The sequence below is a fragment of the Camarhynchus parvulus genome, chromosome 15 (genome assembly GCF_901933205.1).
Source record: "Camarhynchus parvulus chromosome 15, STF_HiC, whole genome shotgun sequence".
NCBI lineage: Eukaryota > Metazoa > Chordata > Aves > Passeriformes > Thraupidae > Camarhynchus > Camarhynchus parvulus.
Genome location: NC_044585.1, coordinates 4,301,951 through 4,324,598, shown reverse-complemented (window position 1 = coordinate 4,324,598; position 22,648 = coordinate 4,301,951). Strand labels below are relative to the sequence as shown.

The window sequence follows — 22,648 nt, the reverse complement described above, 5'->3', positions numbered from 1 at the left end:
GGACCCCAGAGCTCCCCCGTTCCCCCAGTCCCACAGCTCCCTGGCACCCGGAAGGGGCACATTACCCAGCTCAGACAGCACAATTTCCTTCTCCTGGGGGGCACCCAAGAGCAGCCCCTGCAGCCCCGCTGGCACAGCAGCCCCAAGGGGGATCACCCCAAGCGGGGGTTCAGCAGTGCCAGCAGCAGCTTTGGCCCCATTTTCCCTGCTCCTCCCCAGCACCCCAGCTCACTCCCCTTCTCTCCTGCTTTCTATCCTTCGAGATATCAAAATAAAAAGTCCCAGGCAGGCTGCAGCTCTGAACTAATATTTAAAATGCAAAATCATGGCAGAGTTTTTCACCCCCCCCCCCCCCCCCCTGCTCCTTGTCTTGCAGTAAAACGATATAAACAGAATAAATTACCTTCCCTTGCTGGCTTACCAGAGTCCCTCTCTCCTGACCTGAATTTTAAGTCCTGGCTCGGTTGTAGCAGGGAGCAGCGATGATTTATGGAAAGCCAGCCACAGCTCTGCATATTTTCTCTGTTCAGCCAAGTGCTGGAATTTATCCTTCCTTTGCCATTACTGGCATTAATAACAGGGTGGCCAAGGAGCCACACTGAGCCCCTCAGCCAGGAGCTGGGGCCAGCACAAGCACTGGGGCTCCCTCCCCCCCCCGGTCCCAAGAAAAACACCTTCTCCCCTTTTCCCAAACGGGGAAACTGAGGCAGGAGCACAGCTGGCTGCTCCAGCACTTCAGGTTGTCAGTGTTAGCAGGCAATGGGGAATTTTCATAAGGGCAGGGTGGTGTGCTGGTAAATAACCCACTCACAGCATCATCTGGAGGAGTATAAAATGATCAATCAGTGGGTGAACACCTGATACTATTATTACTATTATTATTTTTTATTAATATTAATTCAAAATTCAAGGCACAGAGCTGAGGGCTGTTTTTAGGCTGCTGGGACACCCCATCTGTGGGACCTGGGCAGAAGAGGCTGCAGGAGGGATGGGGGATGATGCTCCAAGCTGCCACTGCCCAGGAGGATGGGACTCAGCAGGAGCAGCCATCAGAGCAGGGAAGATCCCAAGGAACAATCCCCTGGCCCAGAGCAGCTCTGCAGCTCCGAGCTGGGTGCAGGAGCCCAGCCGGGCTCCCCACCACCCCAGAGGTGCCAGGAAGGCAGCAGCACCCAGGATTCCTGCCTGTCTCCAGCTGCAGAGTGACCACAGGTCACCCTCGGGGGTGTCCCAGCCGCCCTGCACCCCACATCCGTGCCAGGCACATCCAAAGCCCCCAGCTGGCACCCAAAGGCCAGGTGAAGGCGAGGAAGGGGAAAGCTCCCTGCTGGGTCACCCCAAACCCCCCAGTCTGCCCGTGCCACCCCCAGCAATGACCCCTCTGGGCTGAGGAATCACCACGGGCAGCTCCTGGCTGCCCTGACCCCACCCCGAGCAGAATAACGGGAATAATTTCCTTTTTAAAGCTATTCCGTTCTGTTTTGTTTTTCTTTTCTTGACCTTCTTGCCTTTTTTCTTTTTTTTCCGGGAAGGGGGAAGGTCTGCAGAAGGTGGAAAGTAATCAGGTTTTGGACCCGGGATAAAAAATAGCCCGAGTATGTTGGGCTGACTCCTTATAATTAATAGTGCGCCTCGTAATAGGATTCTCCAGCCTTCGGTGCTCCCTGGAAACACCTTTTTACATAAGATATTGCTCACGATGGAGCAGCAGAGCTGTGATTTATGGGGGTTTGGCCTCCACGAAGCACCTGGGAAGGTGGCGCGGCCGGTGGGAGGTACAGGGCAAGGGGCTGAGGGCAGGGAGGGGCTTCTGGGGTTGGCAGCCGGGTCAGGATTTGTGGGGAGATGTGGGGGAGCTGCTCCTGGGGCTGGCACCCTTCTGCTCCAAAGGGGAGGAGGATGAGAGGGGTTTGGGGGCAGCAAAATGCTTCTCTCCCTGCCCAACGAACAGGGCACAGGCTCAGCAGGGGAACCGCGGGCTGGGGAGCGCCAGCAGGAGCAAAATCACCCGGAATGGGAGGAAGGAGAGGGGAGAAAGGCCGGGAGGACACAAAAAGAACCCCAGGAGGCGCCACAGCAAAGGGCTAAAGGCAAACACAGCGCTACAGAGAGAGCCTGGGGGAAAGGGAGAACGGGAAAAAGAGTGGGATGGGGGGAAAAGGGGATCTTAGGGGGTCTAGGATGGGGTATATCCCCTCCACATGTCAGAGCACCTCGGAGCCCGCAGGTGTTAAACCCGGGCGGGGATTCCCGCGGATAAATCACCGTAACAAGAGCGTTGTTCTCGTCTGGCCACAGCCAACGTGGCAGGAACGGGAGAGGATTGTAATAATTAATAATCATTACAATAATAATGCATAAAGACAGTAGCAAAGTAATTAGTCAGAGAGGGAGCGTTTGCTAATTGAGGTGGGGAGCTGCAGCCCGAGCAGCCTGGGGCGGAGCACGGGGAGGGAGGAGAGGGGGGCACAGGAGAATACCTGGCACGTCCCAGGGGAAAAATGGGATGTGTGAGGGTCCCAGCCCCCCCTCAGCACAGGCACCACCCTGTGCCTGCAGTGCGACCCCCGTGCCTCAGTTTCCCCCTCCCTGCATGAGCGCTGCGTGCTGCAAAAAGCTGCATGAGGAGCCCCGCGTTCCCAGGCTTTATTTCGGTTTTTGGGGGATGGAAAGCGAGCAGAGCTCCGCCACACGCCGTGCCCGGCGTCACCGCAGCCCCAGCTGGCTCTGGAGGGCCCGCAGCTGGGCCGTGTGGATGTTGCTGCCGCCGCAGAGCACGAGCAGCACGGGGCGCAGCGGGCTCGGCAGCCGCCCCTCGCTCTGCAGCCGCTGCAGCCGCCCCGAGTAGAGCACGGCCAGGGGCGCCCCGCACGCCGGCTCCACCAGCGCCCGCTCGTCATCTGCGGGGACACAGCGGGGACATCGCTGTGCACCCGCCGAGCGACAGATCGCCCGGCACCCGGCGGTGTCCCTGTCACCCCCACCCCAGCGCCCAGCGGTGTCCCTGTCCCCTGACCCTGGGGGTGTCCCTGTCACCCTGACCCCAGTGCCCGGTGATGTCCCTGTCACCTTGACCCCAGCACCCCCAGGGTTTGGTGGTGTCCCTGTCACCATGACCCTGGCGGTGTCCCTGTCACCCCCACCCCAGTGTCCCCAGAGCCTGGCGGTGGCTCTGTCACCCTGACCCCAGCATCTGGCAGTCTCCCTGTCACCCCCACCCCAGCACCCCCTGACCCCGGCGGTGTCCCTGTCACGCTGCTCACCCAGGAACTGCTGCACAGCCCGCACGGCCTCCTCGTCCTGCACCACCTGCGAGATCACCTGGCACTCCCGGGCACATTCCAGCGCCCGCGCCGCCACCGTCTTGGCTCCCAGGCAGGTGGCCACGCTGGGACAGCAGGGGACAGGGCGCTCAGGGCGAGGACACGGCGGCGAGCCCTGCCAGCTCCCTGCACGCCTGGCTGCTCACCTGGTGATGTCGGGCAGGGTGACGAGCCGGCCGGCCTTGAGCGCCTCGTGGAAGCTGTGAGCGCCCAGCGTCTCGGCGGCGATGATGGGGACATCCTGCCAGCCCACCTGCTGCAGGCCGGCCACCACCCCGGCCAGCAGCCCCCCGCCACCCACCGCCACCACGATGGCCCCTGGTTTGTCCTCCAGAGAGTCCTTCAGCTCCCGCACCAGGCTGGCGTGGCCCTCCCTGCAGGGGGAGGGACGGGAGGATGCGGCCCGGGGGCTCCCCTGGGATGGGGACCGGGGACAGGAGCTGAGGATGCAGCCCGGGGGCTCCCCTGGGTCCCGGGGATGGAGACAGGGGCAGGGGCTGAGCCCTGGCAGCACTCACCACACCAAGGGGTGATCGAAGGGGGGGATGATGACCCAGCCCTCTGTCTTAGCCAGCTCCTGGGCTCTGCTGTTGGCTTCATCCCACACCTGGTGGGGGCAAGGGGAGGCTCAGCTGGGCTCCACAGAGCCCTCAGAACCCCGGGATGGGTCCCTGTGGGACACCAGAGTGAGTGAGGGCTCCCAGGGTGACCCTGCTGTGATGCAGGGGAGGGACATTTCGGGATGGGGTTTGCCAAGCACCACTGAGCAGCTGAGGTCAGGCTCAGCCTTCTCTGGACCCCCCCAGACCCCAGTTTTGGGGGTACCTTGCCGTAGACCTCGACCGTGGCCCCCAGCTCCTGCAGTTTGCGCACGGGGGTGGGGCCGCTGCTGCTGGGCACCACCACGGTGATGGGCAGGGCCAGCTCCCGGGCCGCGAACGCCGCTGCCAGCCCCGCGTTGCCTCCTGCCCAAAGGGAGGGGGCTCAGCCACGGCTCGACCCCCCCCCCGCACATCCCCAGATCTCTCAGGAGCATCCCCCAGCTCGGGGTGGGGTTACCTGAGGAGCAGACGAAGCGGCGGCAGCCCTTCCTGGCAGCCTGAAAGGAGGAGAGAAAGAGGGGAGGGGACGGCTGTGCCCCGCACTGTGCCCCCCGTGAGGGCAGGAGCAGCCCCCGCACACACCGTGCCCGCACTCACATCCTGGCACAGGTGCCCGATGCCCCGGATCTTGAAGGATCCCGAGGGCTGGACGTTCTCCATCTTCATGAAGACCTTGGTGCCCGCGGCCTTGGAGAGGGACAGGCTCTCCAGGACGGGTGTGACGATGTGGAAGGGCTTCTGGGGCTTCTGGCCCCCGGCTGGCCGGGCTGCCATGGCCTGACGAGGGATGCTCTGCCCGGGAGAGGCGGTGGAGTCACCAGCCGCTCCCCAGGGTCCCCCCGCAGCCCCGACGAGGACTGGGCTGTCCCCAGTGTCCCCTCCCATCTCTAGGATGCAGCAGCTCTCCCTGCAAGATCCCAGCACAGGCTGTGCCACCCCCTCCTGCATCCTCGCCGTGTCCCCAGCCCCGGTGTCCCCAGGTGCCCGTGCACAGCCTGGCCTGTCCCCAGGGCTGGCATTACCTGCTGTCCCCTGGGATGTCCCCAGGGCTGGCATTACCTGCTGTCCTGTGGGATGTCCCCAGGGCTGGCATTACCTGCTGTCCCCTGGGATGTCCCCAGGGCTGGGATTACCTGCTGTCCCCTGGGATGTCCCCGGGGCTGGGATTACCTGCTGTCCCCTGGGATGTCCCCAGGGCTGGCATTACCTGCTGTCCTGTGGGATGTCCCCGGGGCTGGCATTACCTGCTGTCCCCTGGGATGTCCCTGCTTGTCCTCACCCACCGCCGAGCCTGCCACACAGAGGGACAGGTGACATCCGAGGGGCCGTGCCGGTGTCCCCAGGCCGCCGTGCTCAGTCAGGCAGGCGGGCAAGGGGCAGGGCTCGGACATTGCCCCGGCTGCTCGCTGTTTGCTCCGCCCTGGGCGCGTTTTACAGGCGGTGACCCGCGGGGACAAACACGAGTGGCCCTGCCAGCTCTCACATGCCCTGAGACGGGATGTGGGCTCCCAGGAGACGGGGGAGGAGGAAAGGCAGCTCACAAATGAGTATGAGGGCCCTCAAGGGTTCGCACTGGGTATTATCTGGTCCAGATAAAAACATGCACCAGCAGATTTTAGGATTTTTGCCCTGGTGCAGCCAGGGCAGCCTGCACACCCCAGACCCCCCAGCCAAAACACCTCTCATTGCCTCCAAACAGCCATGTCACCCCTCTGCTCACCCTGCCAAGCCCCCAGCCCATGGCAGCCCTTCAATCCTCTCCCAGGTTCCCCCCTCCAGCTGGGGCAGACCCCCGGGATGAGGCCCCCTGCTCCAGCTGGCCATGCCGGGCACGGCAGGGACAAGGATCCCTTAGGGAGGGGCTGTCCCAAGTGACCAGGCAGGGGCTGGCCCAGACCCAAGGTCCAGCAGCCCCCAGGCAAAGCAGGCAGAGCCCCCTCCCTTCCTCTGGGACCCCTCCTTGTCACCCAGCCCTGGTGACAGCCCAGGGTAAAAGTCGTACCTCTGCTCGGAGGGGCTGGTTCTGTCCACAGCACGCAGGGAGGAGGAGGAGGAGGAGGAGGAGGGTGGGATCTGGAGGAAGGGCCAGCCCTGGCCCGCAGCCCCGCAGCCGCAGGAGGCTCCTCTGTTGCTCTTGGCAAGCTGGAGCAGCCTGGAAGCAGAGGGCACAAGGAGTCCCGAGCGGGGGACGCTGCACTGGGACCAACACGGGCCAAACAGGGAGCACTGGGAACCCCACGGTGTGCCAGCTCTGCCCGGTGCCAGGCACACAGCAGTGAAACCACAATATGGGATTTCAGCGCCCTGACCCAAACCGGGCTGCAAACCCACCCAGAGCAGCGGTGCTGGCAGGCAGCGAGCAGGGACAGAGCTCTGGGCTGCCCTGCTCCTCATGGGGCTGATCTTTGGGGCCAACAAAACATCCCTGGGCTCCTGAGAGCAGCACAGAGCACTGCACTGCCCCTCTGCAGGGCCACGCTGCTTTTGGGACACGGGGGCCTGGAATGGAGGGCACTGAGGAGAATTTCCTGAATGGGGGCATCGGGGGACACAGCTCCAGTCCCTCTGGGGCCTTTGGAGTGACCGCCCCACCTCAGAGCAGGCAGACACTGCAGCCACTTCCATGAGGGTGGGACAGCAGCAGGAGCTGGGCAGGGCTGTGAGAAGCCTGTCCCAGCCCCCAGGGGTGAGGCTGGGGACCCCTTGGGAGGACCCCACATTGCAGCTCAGCCCTGGGGTGCTCCAGGGTCCCTTTCCACCCCATAGCCACCTCCCTGTGCCTCTCCCGCTCCCCTTTGGCTCCATCCCTGCCATGAGGAAGGCATGCCAGGCCATCACCTGCTCACTTCCCTTGGCCAGTGTCCCTGGCTGACACTGTGGCAGCAGCTGGGACGGTATTTAACAACTTTCTGTTTGTTTTTCCATGTTTAAGGAAACAAAAAAAGGGAATCAACAACACTGTGGCATTTCCAGCATGCCCTGTTCCTCCTTGCTGCTCCCTCAGCCAGTGATGGTGATCTGTCTGGGGAAACTGAGGCACAGGGAGCCCAAAAGCTGCCCCCCTACCATGGGGACACGAGGGGACACAGGCTTGCCTGCAATCTGTCCCAGCACAGCAGGGTACAGACACCCCACCTTCCCCAGGGCACCCATCCCAGTTTTTGGGGTGCCAGCACCCCGACAGCCCAGAGCTGCTCCCTCCCACCCCCCACAGCCCCCAGGGGCCCCCAGCCCCGGTGGGAACCCGGTGCCTTCAAAGCTCAGCCGAGGCACAGCTCATTAATCCCCCAGTAATGACCTCGTTACTCCTAACGAGCCAGAAGGATCAAGGGAGCTGCCTAAGAGGATTTTGCAGCTTTTGGGGAACGGGGCACACAGGTGCCAGAGGAAAGGGAGACAAAAGGCATGATGAGGATGGTCTCCCACTCCTGGGGGGCGAGAGTGGGGCTCCCCCATCCCACAGCAGAGAGCCCTGCACAGCCTGCACCCCAAAAGCCTCACTGGGCACATGCCCTCCCACCAGCAGAGAAGGAGATCCCCCTGTTAATGGGGAGGGGGCAAGACCCCTGAGATAGCCCAGCCCTAACAAAGCCACCAGAGAACCTCAGCAGAGGGCAAAGCACAGTCACCAGCACAGAGCAGTTTATTATTTACCACAGCCAAACCAGCTCACTGCCCTCCTGTCCGTGCTGAGGGTGAGCCCCAGCCTCCCAGGATGCCCCTTTTCCAGGGAGAGCCCCCCCAAACCAGGCATCAGCACCCAGGGAAGAGCCTGGAGAGCCCAGGGGCAGGGAGGGGACACGCTGGGCCTGTGCAGCACAGCCAGGACCCCCAGAGGCAGAGAGAACAGGGGGGACCCTGTTACACAGAGCTGAGACCCCCCACACCCACAGAGGGATCCCCCACAGGACAGATGGACGGACAGGACCAGCGCCTGCTCAGTCCCAGTGGACCTTGACTGGGGGGAAGGTCCAGAGGTCGGGGTGGCCCATGTGGAGCAGGGAGCTGCAGGGGGACGTGCTCCAGCGGAAGGGTGGCACGTCATCCCAGGCGGGGCCGCTGACTGCCACCAGCCCGAAGGAGGGCACCATGCCCGAGGAGGTGACCTGCAGTGGGGACACAGAGCAGGGCAGCGAGTCAGCACTGGGCACAGGCTGCACTGCCCCAGGAGGAGCCCCCGTGGGGTGAGCAGGGCTGCCCGGCTGGCACACCTTCATGTCGATGCCGCCGTGGCAGCGCTGGCGCAGGGCGGGGAAGGGGTAGGTGCCGTTGGCAGGGTTGAGGTCGGAGCGGGCAGAGATGGCGTTCTCGGCGTTCTGCGGCGGGTCACAGCCCCTGCACCGCGACAGGGGGTCCTGCAGGTAGTTGTTGGACCTGCAGAGGGAGGGGACAGAGCCCGGTGAAAACCATGGACCACAGAAAATCCCTTGGGGGAAGTTCCTCAGGGAATCCCGGGTTCAGGGTGCCCGGCACGCACCGCATCAGGCGGATCATGGAGTCCAGGTCGTGGACCTGCGTCTGGTTCCGGCGGAAGATCTGGGCACGAGGGTTCTTGTCATAGGTGAACCAGTCACCGTATTTCCTCACCAGCTCCAGGTTCCCACTGGTGTTGAAGATCTGCTCGAAGTACCTGGGGAGGGGGAACCCAGCAAGCTGGCACCAAGGAGGTGCAAGGTGGGCATTGCTGCCCCTCTTTCCAGGGCAGGCCACAGGGAGGGATGGCACTCACGGCACGTTGTAGCTGGCCCAGTAGCCCTGCTGGTACAGCAGCTTTGTCTGGTCAGCCACCACCACCAGGCCCCTGTGCTGGGAGGAAGAGCACTGGTCAGAGCAGAGGGGGGAAAAGTCACTGGGGATAGTGGGAGGCATGCTGGGCTGGGGGGAACACACACTGGGGGTCCCCACCCCAGCCAGAGGTGCTGGGCACCCATCACCTCAGTACCCCCAGAGCCTTTAGCCACAGACAGGACCCACTGCCCTGTGACCACCCACTGGGCTGGGCAGGCACCACCCTCAGGGCTTTCCCAAACCCACAGGGATGGAGAGGAGACACCAGGGGCTCGGGGAGGAATGGAGCCACTCACGGGATCTGCTCCAGCACTGTCAGCACGCCCGGCGCCGGGCTTGCTCTGCCCGGTGTGAAGGCATTGTAGTCCACCACCATCCACTGGTTGTTGTACCTGGCATGGAGAGCAAGGAATGCATCCCTCTGGCAGCCTGGGCACCCTCCATCCCATCCCATCCCATCCCATCCCATCCCATCCCATCCCATCCCATCCCATCCCATCCCATCCCATCCCATCCCATCCCATCCCATCCCACTGATGCCTTAAGTTTTAGCTTTTCTATTTTTCAGATTCTGTGCTGCTTTAGTGTAGTTCTGAGCTTCATATCAGGGGATGGTGAGCTCTGTGCACAGAGTAGGGAGACAAAACAATTCCTTCTCTATCTAGGGACCAAGGACAAATGATCCAAACCTCAGGCCCAAGAGCACAAACAATGGCAGAATGAAGAGAGAAAAACAAGAAGGATTGGACTTCATAACCTAAAGCTGTAGGTAGACAATGAACTCCAAGATGCAAATGGAGCAGAACTGATCAAGGTGAGAGACCCCATGACCGGTCATGCACTTTGTGACCATTTTGGTTCATCTTGGGTGCAGCCCTGGCTGGGCTCTTGTGCTGCCCAAGGTGTATTCATTGAGGCTTTTAATAAATCCCGACTTTATTCTTTAACCCTGCTGTAGATCAGCCTCCCAAGGCACCACCATCCCTCCAGGCCCCATCCCCACCCCACTCACGTGCCGCTGTTGAAGCGCCGGAACACCGCGGCCCACTCGGGCCCGCTGCGGGCCAGCCTGTTGGCCACGATGTTCCTCAGCCACTCCAGCACGCTGCCCCGCGGCTCCAGGTACTTCCACAGGGCCGGGTTGTTGTTGCCAATGGTGGTTTCCAGCGTGACCTGCAGGGCAGGGAGCAATGGGGAGGGCAGCAGGGCCGGGGGGAGGTGCCCGAGGAGCAGACCCACTCACCAACCCGCTGCTGAGGATGTAGAAGTCATCCATGGAGAAGATGGTGCCGGGGTAGGAGGAGAACACCTGGATGCTCCCAGGGATCTGGGACTTGCCTGGAGGGGGGATGCAGAGCATCAGAGGGGGGCTGTGGGGCGCAGCCCCCCCAGCACAGCCCACGCACCGCCGGCCGAGGCGCGGAAGGGCAGCGTGTACTTCTTGACGACGCGCAGCATGGCCTGGTAGGAGCTCCAGGTGTCGTGGGCCACCAGCAGGTCCCGCTGGCCCGGCAGCAGCTTCACCAGGGCCGAGCAGGAGCCCGAGCCCAGCACACGCTGAGGGGAGGAGCGGTTCAGGGCAGACTCCAGGTCCTCCAGGTCACCCCCCAACTGCAGCAGCCTGGGGGGAAGCAAGGCATAAGATGTCAGGTGAGGGATGCCCCAGGCCTGGAGCTGAGCTGGCTCAGAGCTCTCTGTCTGTCTGTCCTCTCCACCACACCCCAGGGCAGGCACTTGTGCTGGCAGCACCCTGGTAGCATGAGCAGGGAGGGAAGGGGGAGCACCGAGGCAGGGGCTGTGGGGGGAACGGGGTGGGGAAGAGGACAACCTGCCTTGGCTCCGACCTGCCACAGCAGCAGAACACAAATGCCCAGAAAAGGTGGACTGGGAATAGAACTGGCTGCTCCTGGACACGCAGGAATTGTCCCCACAGCACTCCAAACCCTGGGACAACCCCCAACACTCTCCCCTGGTTCTGAGAAGGAACTCACAGGAAGCCAAAGGGTGCCAGGGTGATCCTGCCCCTGGGGAAGTCCAGGCGCCCATTGTAGCTGTCCTCCAGCCCCTTCAGCTGCAGCAGGGCCAGGCGCACCTGGGGACAGGGGACAGAGCTGGCACCCGGCTCCTGCGAGGAGGCAGGCTGGCAGCTTTTGGGGGACAGGCTCCCTCATTCCCCCAGGGGACAGAGCAGATCAGTTGGGTCTCAGTGCTGCTGCAGAGGCACAGGGGGGAAGTGTCACTGTCAGCAAGGTCATGACTCAGCACCCACAGCTCAGAGTGATAAAGCCACCTCCTGTGCACCCCAACTGCAGCATGCGAGGCTCTGGCAAGGAGAAAGTCACAAGTCACCTCTACTCACCCCAGGAAGGAGCATGACCACGTCCCTGTCATCCCACCTGGAGCTGGGCCAGGACAGCTCGCTGTCCTGTGCTGTGCTCTGGGTTAAAGGCCCAGGAGGACCCAGGGGGCTCCCCTGGTGGGGGTTCCCCATCCTCACCTGGTGCCAGTACTCGGTGTCACGCCCTTTCTCCATCTGCTCCTCCATCCAGGCCAGGTTGGCCTCCAGGTAGCCGCGCAGCTTCTGGCAGTACTCGCTCTCGTACTTGAAGGGGCCGCAGTAGCCCACCATGGTGTTCATCCAGTGCATGTACATCAGCTGGGGGACAGGGCAGGCTGTCACCGCCGGGGACAGCCCGGGGAGCCACCAGGGCACGCGTTCCTGGAGGGGTCCCCCTTACCTGCTCGGTGACGGCAGCCTCGGCGAGCCCGGCAGCGTAGGCCTGCAGGCTGTCATTGTACGAGGCGTTGGTGGCCACCTCCAGGAAGGCCCAGCTGTGGGGACACGGCCAGGGGGGTCACGGACACGGCTGGGACGGGGCACCCCACCCACCACGGCTCCCCCGCGGCCACCCCATTCCCGCTCGGCTCTGTCCCGTCCGGTCCGGCCCGGGTCATACCCGACGTGCGGGATGCGGTCATCCAGGCTGGCCCAGGCGACGGCGCCGGGGTGGCGGCCGGGGAGGACGCGCAGCCGCTCGGAGCCGGGCTCCAGCAGCACGGAGACATTGCGGGGCACGGGGGACGGGGCTGCGCCGGCCGGGACGGCAGAGAGGAGCGGGGACAGGAGCGGGGAGAGCAGCGCGGGACAGCAGCGGGGACAGCAGGGGGGACAGCAGCGAAGCCGCCAGCAGCGCCCGCGGGGCCGCCATGGCGGGGACACAGAGGGGCGGGGCTAGGGAGGGGCCACGCTCCCGCCAGCGCCGGCGCGTGTGGATGGTCGGGGATGGGGCGGGGCTCCAATGTGACCACGCCCTGCTGCGCCTCGTTGTTTAGTGGGGCGGGGCCGGATTGGGGCGGAGCGTCAGTGTGGCCACGCCCACATAGGAGAAGCCGCGCCACAACGGGCTGGCCCGATTTGGGGGCGGGGCGTTGTATTGGCCGCGCCCCCGCTGTACTCCAGACATACCATACATGGGGCGGGGCTTCTGGCGGGGCCACGCCCCCGGTCGCTGCGAGGCGTGGGGACACCTGAGACCCCCCCACAACACCCCTGTCCCCCCTTCCACCCACGGCCCCACACATACGCACGGTCCCAGCCCCACACTCACACCCCCGCTCCCATCCCGCCTCTCCCAGCCCCACGCCCTCAGGAGATGGGCGCAGGTTCCTCCTCCCCGCCTTCGGGGGACACGCGTGGACCCCTCGTGTGAGCGGCCCGGCCCCGGCGTGACCCCGTGCTCGGGGCAGGGGGGACACACGGGGCGCTGCTGCTTCCCTCGGGCCTTGCGCAATTCCCTTCACCTCTCTCCGGGGGAAGGGCAGAACGCTGCTTGGGGTGGAAACGGGCCAGGGTGGGAAATGGACCTTTGAATCCTATGGGTTCTTTGAATCCCACGAGTTCTTTGAATCCTATGGGTTCTTTGAATCCCCTGAGTTCTTTGAATCCCACGGGTTCTTTGAATCCCATGAGGGTGTTGGGGCTCCGGCCGTGAGGGCCAACCTGCGCCCCACAAACAGGGCACACGGGGCACGGCTGAGGCTGGGTGTCCTGGAGCTGGGGACGCCGGTGCGGAGAGGGGCCCGGTCCCGTGCGGGGTGTGTGACCGCCGGCCCGGGCTCTGTGCAGCCCGCTCTGTCCCACACGGGACACATCCCGCGCTGAGCCCGCCCGTTCTCAGGGGCTCACCCGTGTGGGGCTGTGGGTGGGCGCAGCCCGCAGGGGGCTGCCCGGCCTCGGAGGGACGGCCCGGAGCACAGAGCCGCGTGTGTCCCCTGTGGGCGGCCGGCCGGCCGTGTGGGAGAGTGTCGCTGTCGCTTTAAGGGCGGAGGGCGGCGGCCCCTTTAAGGCGGGGAGGCCGGCGGGGATCAGCTGCTGGCGCTCGGAGCGGGGCCGCGCCGACACGGTGGGGCCGCGCCGCGGGTGGGGTTCCCCCGGTACCCCCATCCATCCATCCATCCATCCATCCATCCCCGCATCCCCGCCCGGGATCCCCCATACCCCCGGGGTCACAGTCCCCACCCGCCCCGCAGCCTCCCTGTCCCCTCCCTGTCCCCTCCCTGTCCTCGGGGGTGCCTCCGGGTCCCTTTCCGCGGGGTGCGGGTGCCATCCCCCCGGGCTGATCCCCCCGGCGGGGCCGTGGCGCAGCCTGCCCGCGCGAGGCTCTGCTTTTTATCCGTTTTATTATTTTTAGCTTTAATTATAATATCCAATTTTACTATTCATTTTTATCCCCTCCTGGCCCCGCCCGGGTAGCGCGGGATGGGGCTCGGGGTGCAGCCCCCGCTCGGTGTCCCCGGGGAGCGCTGCCCGTGCTAGGTGTGCCCGGGGCTGTCCCCGCCAGGGACGGGGCACCATGGGGCAGGGGCCCGCGGGGCTGCCCGGGGCGCTCAGCCTGCCCGGGGTGCTCAGCCTGCCCGGGGCGCTGCCAGCCGGGCCCCCGCTGCTGCTGGACGCGGGGCACACGGTCCCTCCCGGCGGGGATGCTCTGAGCCTGGATGTAAGTCTGGGGATTTGGGGGGGGGACGCCGGGAGGGATTTGGGTGCTGCCGGGGTGGTGGGGTCCCGTCCCATCCCTGTGCCATGTCCCCGCCATCGCAGCAGGGATCTCACCCGGATTTCCTCCGCTGCCCGGATTTCCTCACCCGGATTTTTTCCTCCGAAAACCTCTGTGCCTGCCAGGCCGGCGCTTTCCCACGGCCCGGGGTGGGTGTGGGCTGTGTGGGGACATGGATGGGATGGGAGCAAGGGTTTCCACCTCTGCTGGCCCTCGCACGGCCCTGCACCCACGCACGTGTAGCACAGGTGGGGAAACTGAGGCAGGGCTGACAGTGACCCGCCAAAGCAGCCCCATGGCAGCGCTTGGGGGGCAGTGTCCCCTCGGGGGTCCGGGCCGAGCACCCTCCCCTGTGCTCCGCAGTGCTGGGAGGTTCGGGAGTACAACAGCTCCGAGTGGTGCCACTTCGTCCGGAGCAACCCCGACTGCCGGATCGACGGGGGCTTCCTCGACTACCTCGATGGGGTTTTCTGTGTCTTCCCACCCCGGCTGCTGCCCCTGGCTGTCACCCTCTATGTAAGGACAGGAAAGGGCGGTGCTGGGAATGCTCTGCTGGGGGGATGTGTGATGGGGACCCCACTGACCCCTCTCTGTGCCACTCCTGACCCCACAGGCTCTCTGGCTCCTGTACCTGTTCATCATCCTCGGTGTGACAGCAGAGAAGTTGTGAGTGGCCCTGCAGAGGAGGGGACTGTCCCCAGAGTGAGCAGGAGCCCCACGTAGCCCCATCACCTCTCTGTGTCTCCTTTTCTGCCCTTCCAGCTTCTGCCCTAATTTATCAGCCATCTCCACCAACCTGAAGCTGTCCCACAACGTGGCAGTATCCTTGGCAAGTCACAGGGCCCTCAGCCAGGAGGGATGTGGGGACAGGGCAGGGGAGGTGGCCATGACAGGGTCACTTTGTGTCCCCTTGGTGCCGTGCCAGGGGAAACCCATTGGGAGGTTGGAGTGGGACGAGTGGTCATGTGCTGGCGCTGGACAGAGGTGCACAGCACCCGTGTCCCCACGGGGAGGAGGACACCAGGTCTTTTCCTTGACGTCCCCTCTCCATGGTGTCACCTTCCTGGCCTTTGGGAACGGGGCCCCTGATGTCTTCAGTGCTGTGGTGGCTTTCTCTGACCCCCGGACAGCGGGGCTGGCCATCGGGGCCATCTTTGGTAAGGGAGCCCCAGTGCCATGTCCTCACAGGGTGACATTTTGGGGCTGTGGGATGTCCCGTGTCCCAAGAGGGTCCCCCTGTGTTGGCAGGTGCCGGTGTGTTTGTGACCACGGTGGTGGCCGGGGGCATTGCCCTGGTCAAGCCCTTCACGGCCGCCTCCAGGCCCTTCCTCAGGGACGTCATCTTCTACATGGTGGCCGTCTTCCTCACCTTCGTGGTGCTCTACTTGGGCAGGATCAGGCTGGGAGAGGCTCTGGGTGAGCGCTGTGGGAGCTGGGCACGGTGGGAGCGGCCCGGGGGTGCCGTGACTCCCCCATGACTCCCCCATCTCAGGTTACCTGGGGCTCTACGTGTTCTACGTGCTCACCGTGGTGCTCTGCACCTGGATCCACCGGCGGCAGCGCGGGGACGGGCTGGCCCCTCCCGGAGCCTGGGAGCCAGGTAAGGGCTGCCCCGCTGGGATGGGACCCCCGGGGCATGGGGGTGCCCTTCCAGTGCCCCTGCCCTCTCCTCTTCCCCACAGAGATGCCGACAGATGTGGAAGAGCCGGAGCCCTCGAGCACAAACAGCGGGGACTATGGTACGTTGTACCCTGTGGGCTCAGGGCTGGCTCTGCTCTGTCCTCGGGGGTCCCAGAGGGGGCTGTTTCCCCCCAGGCTGCTGCAGGTGTGACTGAGCCCGTGGGGTGACAGCTCGTGGGGCAGGGGGAGCTCCCTGGGAACACCCAGGGAGCCCCCAGCCCGCTCAGCCCCGTGGCCCCTCGCAGGGGAGGAGTACCGGCCCCTGCTGCCCTCCCGGGAGAGCTCCCTGCGCATCCTCACCTCGGCCCTCAGCCCCCTGGACTGCCGCAAGTGGAGGAGGAAGCCCTGGTACTGGCGGCTCTTCAAGGCCTTCAGGGTGAGTAAGGGGCAACAGGAGCCAGGAGGAGCCCCCCAAGGGACATCCCCATCCCTGCTGGCCCCTGGGGCTCTGTGCCCTGGGGCTTTGGGGCAGGGGCAGTGGGGTTGGGAGCAGGGCATGGGGCACCTCACAGGGTGTCCCAGGTGCGTGTCCCCTGTGCCAGGTGCCTGTGGAGCTGGTGCTGCTGCTCACCGTTCCTGTTGTGGACCCTGACAAGGATGACCTGAACTGGAAGAGACCCCTCAACTGCCTGCACATCCTCACCAGCCCCCTGCTCTGCGTCCTCACCCTGAAGTCAGGCGCCTGTAAGAGCCTGCGGCAGTCCCAGCTTGCAGAAGGGACAGGACTGAGAGGCCACCAAAGCCCTGGGGACTGCAGGAGCCTATCAGAGCTGGCTCCCCATTGTGGGGAGGAGGGATGGGCAGGGGAGAGCCAGGCTGTGTTTGCAGCTGCATACACCCTGACAAGGCTGGGGGGCTTGGGCCCACCAGCATCCAGGTCCTGGGGGGAAAATGGAGCAGGCCTGGCCTGCCTGGGGAAACTGAGGCACAGAGGGGAGCAACTCTGTGGGGGTGTAGGGTGAGGTGGCTTTAGCTGACAAGGCTTTACCTCCACCTCAAGCCTGGTGGGATCCTGTCCCAGCCTCTCTGTCCCTCCTCTCCCCACCATGTGCAGATGGGCTCTACCAGATCCAGGGCATCTTCCCAGTCTGGGCACTGGTCACACTGGTTGCCTCTGCCCTGGCCCTCATCATCTTCATCACCACGAGCAATGAGGAGCCACCCAAGTACCACTGTGTAAGGTGTCCCCCAGCCCTGAGCACCCACCAGGGACCAGCACAGCCTGCTCCAGACTGGGCTGGGAGTCCTGGGGCAGAGCAGGAAGCTGGAGCTCTCTCCCAGTTCCCAAGTCCCAGGAGGGATGCCAGGAGGTGTGCAGGGATGCACACAGGGACCAGCTTGCTCCTTTTCCCATCAGGTGTTTGCCTTCCTTGGGTTTTTGGCCAGCGCCATGTGGATCAACGCCGCAGCCACGGAGCTGGTGAACATCCTGCGCACCCTGGGCATCATCTTCCAGCTCAGCAACACCGTGCTGGGCCTCACACTGCTGGCCTGGGGCAACAGCATCGGGGGTGAGGGCTCTGCAGCTCCCAGTGCCCCTGGCACACGCTGGGGTGCCCCTGCCATGCCCCAGGTCTCCTCTGTCCCTCCACAGACACCTTCTCCGACCTCACCATGGCCCGGCAGGGCTATCCCCGCATGGCCTTCTCCGCCTGCTTCGGGGGCATCATCTTCAGTATCCTGAGCATGCCAGGGCCAGGGTGCTGCCACCTGGGGCAGGAGCTGCCCAAGTTTCCCTGCCTACAGCCCAGGAGAGCCCTTTGTGCTGTGGGATCCCTGGAGAGGAGCTGGGATCCATTCCAGAGTCCCTCCAACGCTGGCAAAGCCCGCAGTGTTCCCACAGTGCAAGGGGACAGTGAGGGGTTTGGGAGGGGCAGAGACACAGCCAGCAGCACCCCCGTGTGGGGACAGGACCCACAGCTGTGGGGACAGGACCCCCCTTGTCCCCACAGCTGCCCCAGCTGGGCGGGAGTTTGGGCTGGAGCGTGCAGATTTGGGATTTTACAAAGGGAAGGAGGGGGCTGTGCCTCGCTTGAGTGGGTTTTGGGTGAAGCCTCTCCTCGAGTGCTCAGGGTGGCACTCAGCACAGAGAATGCTTCAGCCGTGCAGGAAGGAGGAGGATGGGGGGGCAGAGGGATGGGCTCAGTGCTGTGTGTCCATCCTGAACGTGCTCCAGACATCCTGGTCGGCGTGGGGCTGGGCTGCCTGCTGCAGATGACCAGCAGCCAGCCGCTGGTGAAGGTAAGGCTGTGGTGACATGGTGACACGGGCCAGGCTGGCAGCAGGAGCCGTTGTCACCCCTCATCACCCTGCTCTCCCCACAGCTGGAGCCTGACAGCCCCCTGGTGTGGGTGCTGGCCGGGGCGCTGGGGCTGAGCCTGGTGTTCTCCTTGGTGACGGTGCCGGCGCAGTGCTTCCAGCTGGGACAGCCCTATGGCGTCTGCCTCATCGCCTCCTACCTGCTGTTCCTGTGCGTGGCCCTGCTCACCGAGTTCAGGGTCATCCATTTCTCCACCCCCTGAGCGGCTCCAGCCCCAGGCTCGCTCTGCCTCCCACCACAGCGGGGCCTGGCTGTGCCCTCCCCTGTCCCTGCCAGGGGACAAGGGCACCTCCACCTCACCGTGCTGCTGGAGGTGCCAGCCAGCCCTCGGGCCCTGCTGTGCTCTGGGGGAGGAGCTGTCCGTGCCCACATCCTCTGCTTTAATCTGTAATTTAGGGAACTCTGGGCAGGGGCAGCATCAAAACCTCAGCTGTGTCGGGGGGCAGAGCAGGAGCAGGGGATGGGGAAGCTCCAGCTCAGGGGCACAGCAGGGGAGGTTCTGCTTCCACAGCTCACCTTCCTCTCCTGAGCTCCCTGCCATGCTCTGGGACAGAGCTGGGGCAGTTCACCCTTGGTTCTGCCTCCTCAGCTCACCTTCCCCTCCTGAGCTCCGTGCCATGGGGCAGTTGTGCTGCACAGGGTGGCACTGCCCCAGCCCAGGCACACATCTGTCCTTGGGAAAGACTGTCCCTGTTGGCATCAGGGGCTGGAGCAGCAGACAGGGCACAGCCAGACAGGGCTAAGGGGACACAGTGCTCCAGGGATGCAGTGGGTTTAGTGCAAGCAAAGCCTGAGGGAAAAACAAGCACCAAACCAAGGGAGGCTGGTTTTTCCCCTGCTGTTTTTTAGTGGTGTTTTTCAACCTGAGTTTCAGATCCTACTTTTCTCCTCTTCCTGGGGTGGGCAGAGCTGTAGGAAAGGACTTGGAGGTTTCCACACACAGTGTTGACCTCTGGCAGGACTAGACTTAGGCACTGTAAAAAACTGCAATAAAACACAAACACAAACCCAACCTTGACTTTTGCCTGCTGCAAGGGTCATTGCTCCTGCTGTGTGCTGGTCTGACTCAGCCCTTACTCAGCACAGAGCCTTTGGGGTGAGAGGGAGCAGCCAGGGCTGAGGAGCCTGGGACACCCAGAGTGGTTTTTCCCAAGGGAGTGGGGAAGTGGTTTCCAGTAGCTGATGTCCCAAGAGCAGTCACGTGCTGTCACACTGAGAACGGGGTCAGCACGGCTCAGCCCTGGGGACAGGGACTCCTGCAGGGCCCACAGTGCCAGGATAATGGGGGGTGGGCTGGGGGTGCTGCTCCCAGCTGGAGGGGACACAGGACACAGGCTGGAACAGAGGGACACCCTCATCCCTGCCCCACAGGAGAGGGGGGTGTTGAGCAAACACCACAACTGTCAGACCTGGTTCTTCCTCCTTTCCTCCTGGGCCTGAGGAGCATTTCTCCTTTTTCTAACAGACACCAGCAGCTTTCACAAAAAATAACCCTCCCTGTGCCCACAGCCATCGGCTCTGCCCCGACCTTGCTGCCGAACGATCGGGACACAACGCCCACTTCCTGCCACAGGCAGGGCTAAAGCAATCCAAACCCTGGCACACGTCCCAGCACAGAGGTGCAGGGTCAAACACCCCTGCTGGCCTCAACACTGCACCTTAAAAAACCCAACTTTGAAAGAGTTATATTGATGTTTAGGGAAAAAGCTGGCAGGGGGAAGGCAGAAGGGAAGGCAGGCTCTGTAACGTCCTGGAACAGGAATGTGGAGCAGCTCAGTGAGGCATGCACACAAAATATTCCCAACACAAGCACTTGTGACCAGAGAGGGCAGGCAGGCTCCTCTTCAAACACTGGAAATGCTCCAGCTTGGCCAACCCCACCTCTGCAATAACAAGGGAAGGAGGAAAGGAAGCCTTTACGAAGCCGAGGATGCTCTTTATTAGTGCGCCTGAAAAAAATCTAGAGAACATCTGACAGACACGTCCATAAAATCAGGTTTTTTTATAAACAAAACGCCAGCATACAAAATCCTGCAGTGCTTCCTCCCGTGCTCCCTACAAAATGATTGTCTCCATTGTCAGTCTGTGTGTGGGGGGAGGGAGAGGAGGATAAATAGAAGGGGATGCCCCGTACTCAAACTTTGTTTCCTTCCAAAGTCATATGGAAGAAGCAAACTGCTGCTGCCCTCCTTGGTTATACAAAAATAATGAACACAGGGGGTATGTGGGGGAGGATCTACACCTTGGAGGCAGCACCCTGACCCCCAGCCCTCCAGGGAGCCCTTTATTGCATGATCAGCCCTCAGTGCCTTCCTCAGCACAGCTTAAAGCCACAGCTCTTTTCACACCCAGAAAACCCCCAAAAAAAAAAAAAAAAGTCACTGATAGCCCTGCCAGGAGAAATCAGCTGTAGGGGAATGTGGAGATTAACCACAGCCACATTTTTTTCCCCACTAACCTTCATAATGCTCATTCAGCCTGGCCACAAGTTAAAGCACAATAAACACCATCTCCTGCAGCCCCAGGACTAATCTGCATAAACCTCCCGGGCTGCCACTCCACGCAGAGCAACTGCAAGAGCAACAACTGCACTGCTCCTTCATTTGTGGCTGAATTTATGGTTTGGAAAACAGCCCTTTAAGGTCCTTCATGGGTCAGCTCAGAAGTAGTTTCATATCTGCAAGTATCCAGAAAGAAAACAAAGAGTTGCCGTGAGGCACCCAGGGAGTTTGGCAAGGGCTGGGAGCAGCCACTGGTGCGTGTGTGCTGCTCTCCCACTCCTTCCAAGTGCTCCCACCGTGCCATGGAGGGAGAGATTTCCAGAAGCAGCTCTGTCTTGCCTCCCTCTGAAAGTCTCACCCACCCAGGAAATGCTCCTGAGCTGCCCAGGTGGGATCAGCCCTCTCCTGCTGTCCTCGTGCCACGAGGTGAGGCCACCAAGGACAGGCATGTGGGACAAAGGGATTGGGACACACATCTCCCACTGCCTGGGGCACTGGGAGAAGGGGGAAGCCTCCTCAGGAAGCTCCACTCTTTAATCTGAACCTGAGGAAAAATCAAACAGCAAGAGGTGAGGGAACCTCCCAGCTGCCGGGGACTTCCAGCCCTCAGAACTTCCAGTGCTGACAGGGAGAAGAGGGACTTGGAGAGACAGCTTCAAAGGTGACACAACTGCCACCATCCCACAAACGTGGCAGAGCTGGGAAGGGATCCCTTCTCCCTCTTCCTCCTCATCCCTCAGTTCTCAGGTGCAGAAAAGCAGACAGGTGAGAAGAATCCTTGACTTCCACGTTCCTCCTGCACCCACAACCCAGGGGAACAGTAGAGCTCTTCAGTGGATCTTCCCAACACCTGACTGAGCTGAACTTTTCCAGCCTGAGAAACATTCCTGCAAGGGAGCCTCACTCTGGGCTGGGACTTGCTCAGCTGGGATGAGGACTGATCAGCAGGAGTGTGTGATGCCCAGGAGCTCTGCTTAACCTTCCCAGCCATTTATGCCAGCTAAGGACCAGGCAGAGAGGTTTCACAGGGCAGGTGGCCAAGTGGCAGAGCCCCACAGCCATGTCACCCTCAGAATCCCCCTCCCTGAGCAGAGACAGGAGCTCTGGGGTTTGCAGAGGTGACCCCAAGCCCAGACAGTGCCACGGGCAGGACTGACCAGCAGTGATGCAGAGACAGTCCCCAAAGCCCTGCCCCACCTATGGCCATAGCATGATGAGGTGCTGGCCCTCAGTTCTGCCTCAGAACTACTTGGGAACAGCAAAATTCAGTAATCAGAGCTGGAGCTACTACAGAGCTGGAGCTACTGCTGGAGTGCATCTAGGAGTGCCAAAAAGGAGGGGGAGGGCAGGCTGCCCTTCCAAAAGTGCTGAGATTTCACACCACCTCCCCTTTCTTTGCATAAGGAAGGTGGAGCAGAAACAAAAACTCACTCCCTGATCTTTTGTCCCTAGGTTAGTGGTACCCTTTGAGCAACAGGGATCTTCCAAAAGGGCCCAAGTTTTACTGTTAAGCAGGTGACTTCAGCGAATTCCCTGCTGTTAATGGATTACACATCCCTTTCCCCAAGGTCTGTTAGTGCTAAGACAAGCAACAGCAGCAGCTGGAGCCTGGGAAGGGGCTCAGAGGGGTAAGGGCTCTGTTCTGCCCAGATGTGCATCACATCTGTGTGCAGCAGCCTTCCCCCCAGCCCCCTGGGCCTCTGGCTTCTCAGCAACCACTGCTGGGGGCAAGATTTGATCCCTACACTGGTACACTGACAGATCTATATACACCCTCCCAAAATCCAGGCTGGCTGGGCAGGAATACTCTAGGTTATTGCATAGAAGGTGGCTGTGTTAGCTGGGCCTAAATGACAGTCTGGGAGCGCTGCCGGAGGCTCAGGGGCTTCAGGGAGCTGCTGGGAGCAGATGCAGCCTCTTGCACTGGTGGCTGAGATTCCTCCTTCCTGGAGTGCTCCTCATACCATTCCTGCAGCAGGGGAGGAAACAGGCAGCAATCAGGATCACCCCAAAAGGGCAGAGCCTGCAGTGGGGGTACATTTTCCAGGCACAGAGCGCTGTTCCCAAAGCCCTGGGTGCAGCCTAACCTCCTAGAACAGCCCAGACCTTGCACAAGGGAACTTCCCACCCTCAGGACATCCCTCCTGAACACCCAGGGCTTGAGGATGGCTGTTCCCATGATGTCTGGGACTGGCAGAGCAGCTCCTGGGGCTGGGCAGCACCCAGGCTGTGCCAGGATGTCACATCCCTCAGCCACAGACCAAGCAGAACAGGCAGGAAGTTTCTCTGCAGGTGACCCAGCCCCATGGTAAATAATGTGCATTTTCCTTAGGGGAACTCAAGACTCACCCCCAATCTGTCTGCTCTGGGGACAAAGGAC

At 62.5% G+C, this 22,648-nt stretch overlaps 4 protein-coding genes across 7 annotated transcripts in view; 1 reads left to right on the top strand and 3 right to left on the bottom strand.

The window, feature by feature from the left end:
* Positions 1–2,645: 2,645 nt before the first annotated feature.
* Positions 2,646–4,851, bottom strand: SDSL (serine dehydratase like). The gene is made up of 7 exons (XM_030959265.1): positions 4,523–4,851; positions 4,383–4,422; positions 4,149–4,288; positions 3,842–3,930; positions 3,470–3,697; positions 3,264–3,388; positions 2,646–2,900 (listed from the first exon to the last, which is right to left on the bottom strand). Exons 1-7 carry the CDS (start codon positions 4,808–4,810, stop codon positions 2,707–2,709), a joined length of 1,104 nt encoding a protein of 367 aa, XP_030815125.1. The 5' UTR covers positions 4,811–4,851; the 3' UTR covers positions 2,646–2,706.
* Positions 4,852–7,404: 2,553 nt separating this feature from the next.
* On the bottom strand, positions 7,405–11,922 carry PLBD2 (phospholipase B domain containing 2). Its single transcript, XM_030958828.1, is given in 13 exon segments — positions 7,405–8,031; positions 8,137–8,299; positions 8,403–8,555; positions 8,655–8,726; positions 9,010–9,105; positions 9,726–9,886; positions 9,957–10,051; positions 10,120–10,334; positions 10,705–10,805; positions 11,211–11,369; positions 11,452–11,545; positions 11,671–11,855; positions 11,857–11,922. Coding segments are annotated over 13 exon segments (1,728 nt in total). The 3' UTR covers positions 7,405–7,863.
* Positions 11,923–13,081: 1,159 nt separating this feature from the next.
* SLC8B1 (solute carrier family 8 member B1) lies at positions 13,082–18,771 on the top strand. Of its 2 annotated transcripts, XM_030958850.1 has the most exons (16): positions 13,107–13,147; positions 13,467–13,710; positions 14,131–14,283; positions 14,381–14,433; positions 14,530–14,587; positions 14,819–14,924; positions 15,016–15,183; positions 15,260–15,367; positions 15,450–15,506; positions 15,693–15,823; positions 15,990–16,131; positions 16,502–16,623; positions 16,805–16,958; positions 17,042–17,122; positions 17,624–17,688; positions 17,772–18,771. In XM_030958850.1, exons 2-16 carry the CDS (start codon positions 13,567–13,569, stop codon positions 17,967–17,969), a joined length of 1,740 nt encoding a protein of 579 aa, XP_030814710.1. In that variant the 5' UTR covers positions 13,107–13,147; positions 13,467–13,566; the 3' UTR covers positions 17,970–18,771. The 2 variants fall into 2 exon arrangements, with proteins under 2 accessions (XP_030814709.1, XP_030814710.1); XM_030958849.1 differs by having other exon boundaries at positions 13,082–13,710.
* Positions 18,772–19,679: 908 nt separating this feature from the next.
* The window catches only part of TPCN1 (two pore segment channel 1), a 42,472-nt gene continuing 39,503 nt past the window's right edge, over positions 19,680–22,648 (bottom strand). For all 3 annotated transcript variants that reach the window (XM_030959022.1, XM_030959023.1, XM_030959021.1), the window contains exon 26: positions 19,680–22,237. In XM_030959022.1, coding sequence (XP_030814882.1) covers positions 22,115–22,237 — 123 coding nt within the window. In that variant the 3' untranslated portion in view covers positions 19,680–22,114. The remainder of the gene's footprint in view (positions 22,238–22,648) is intronic.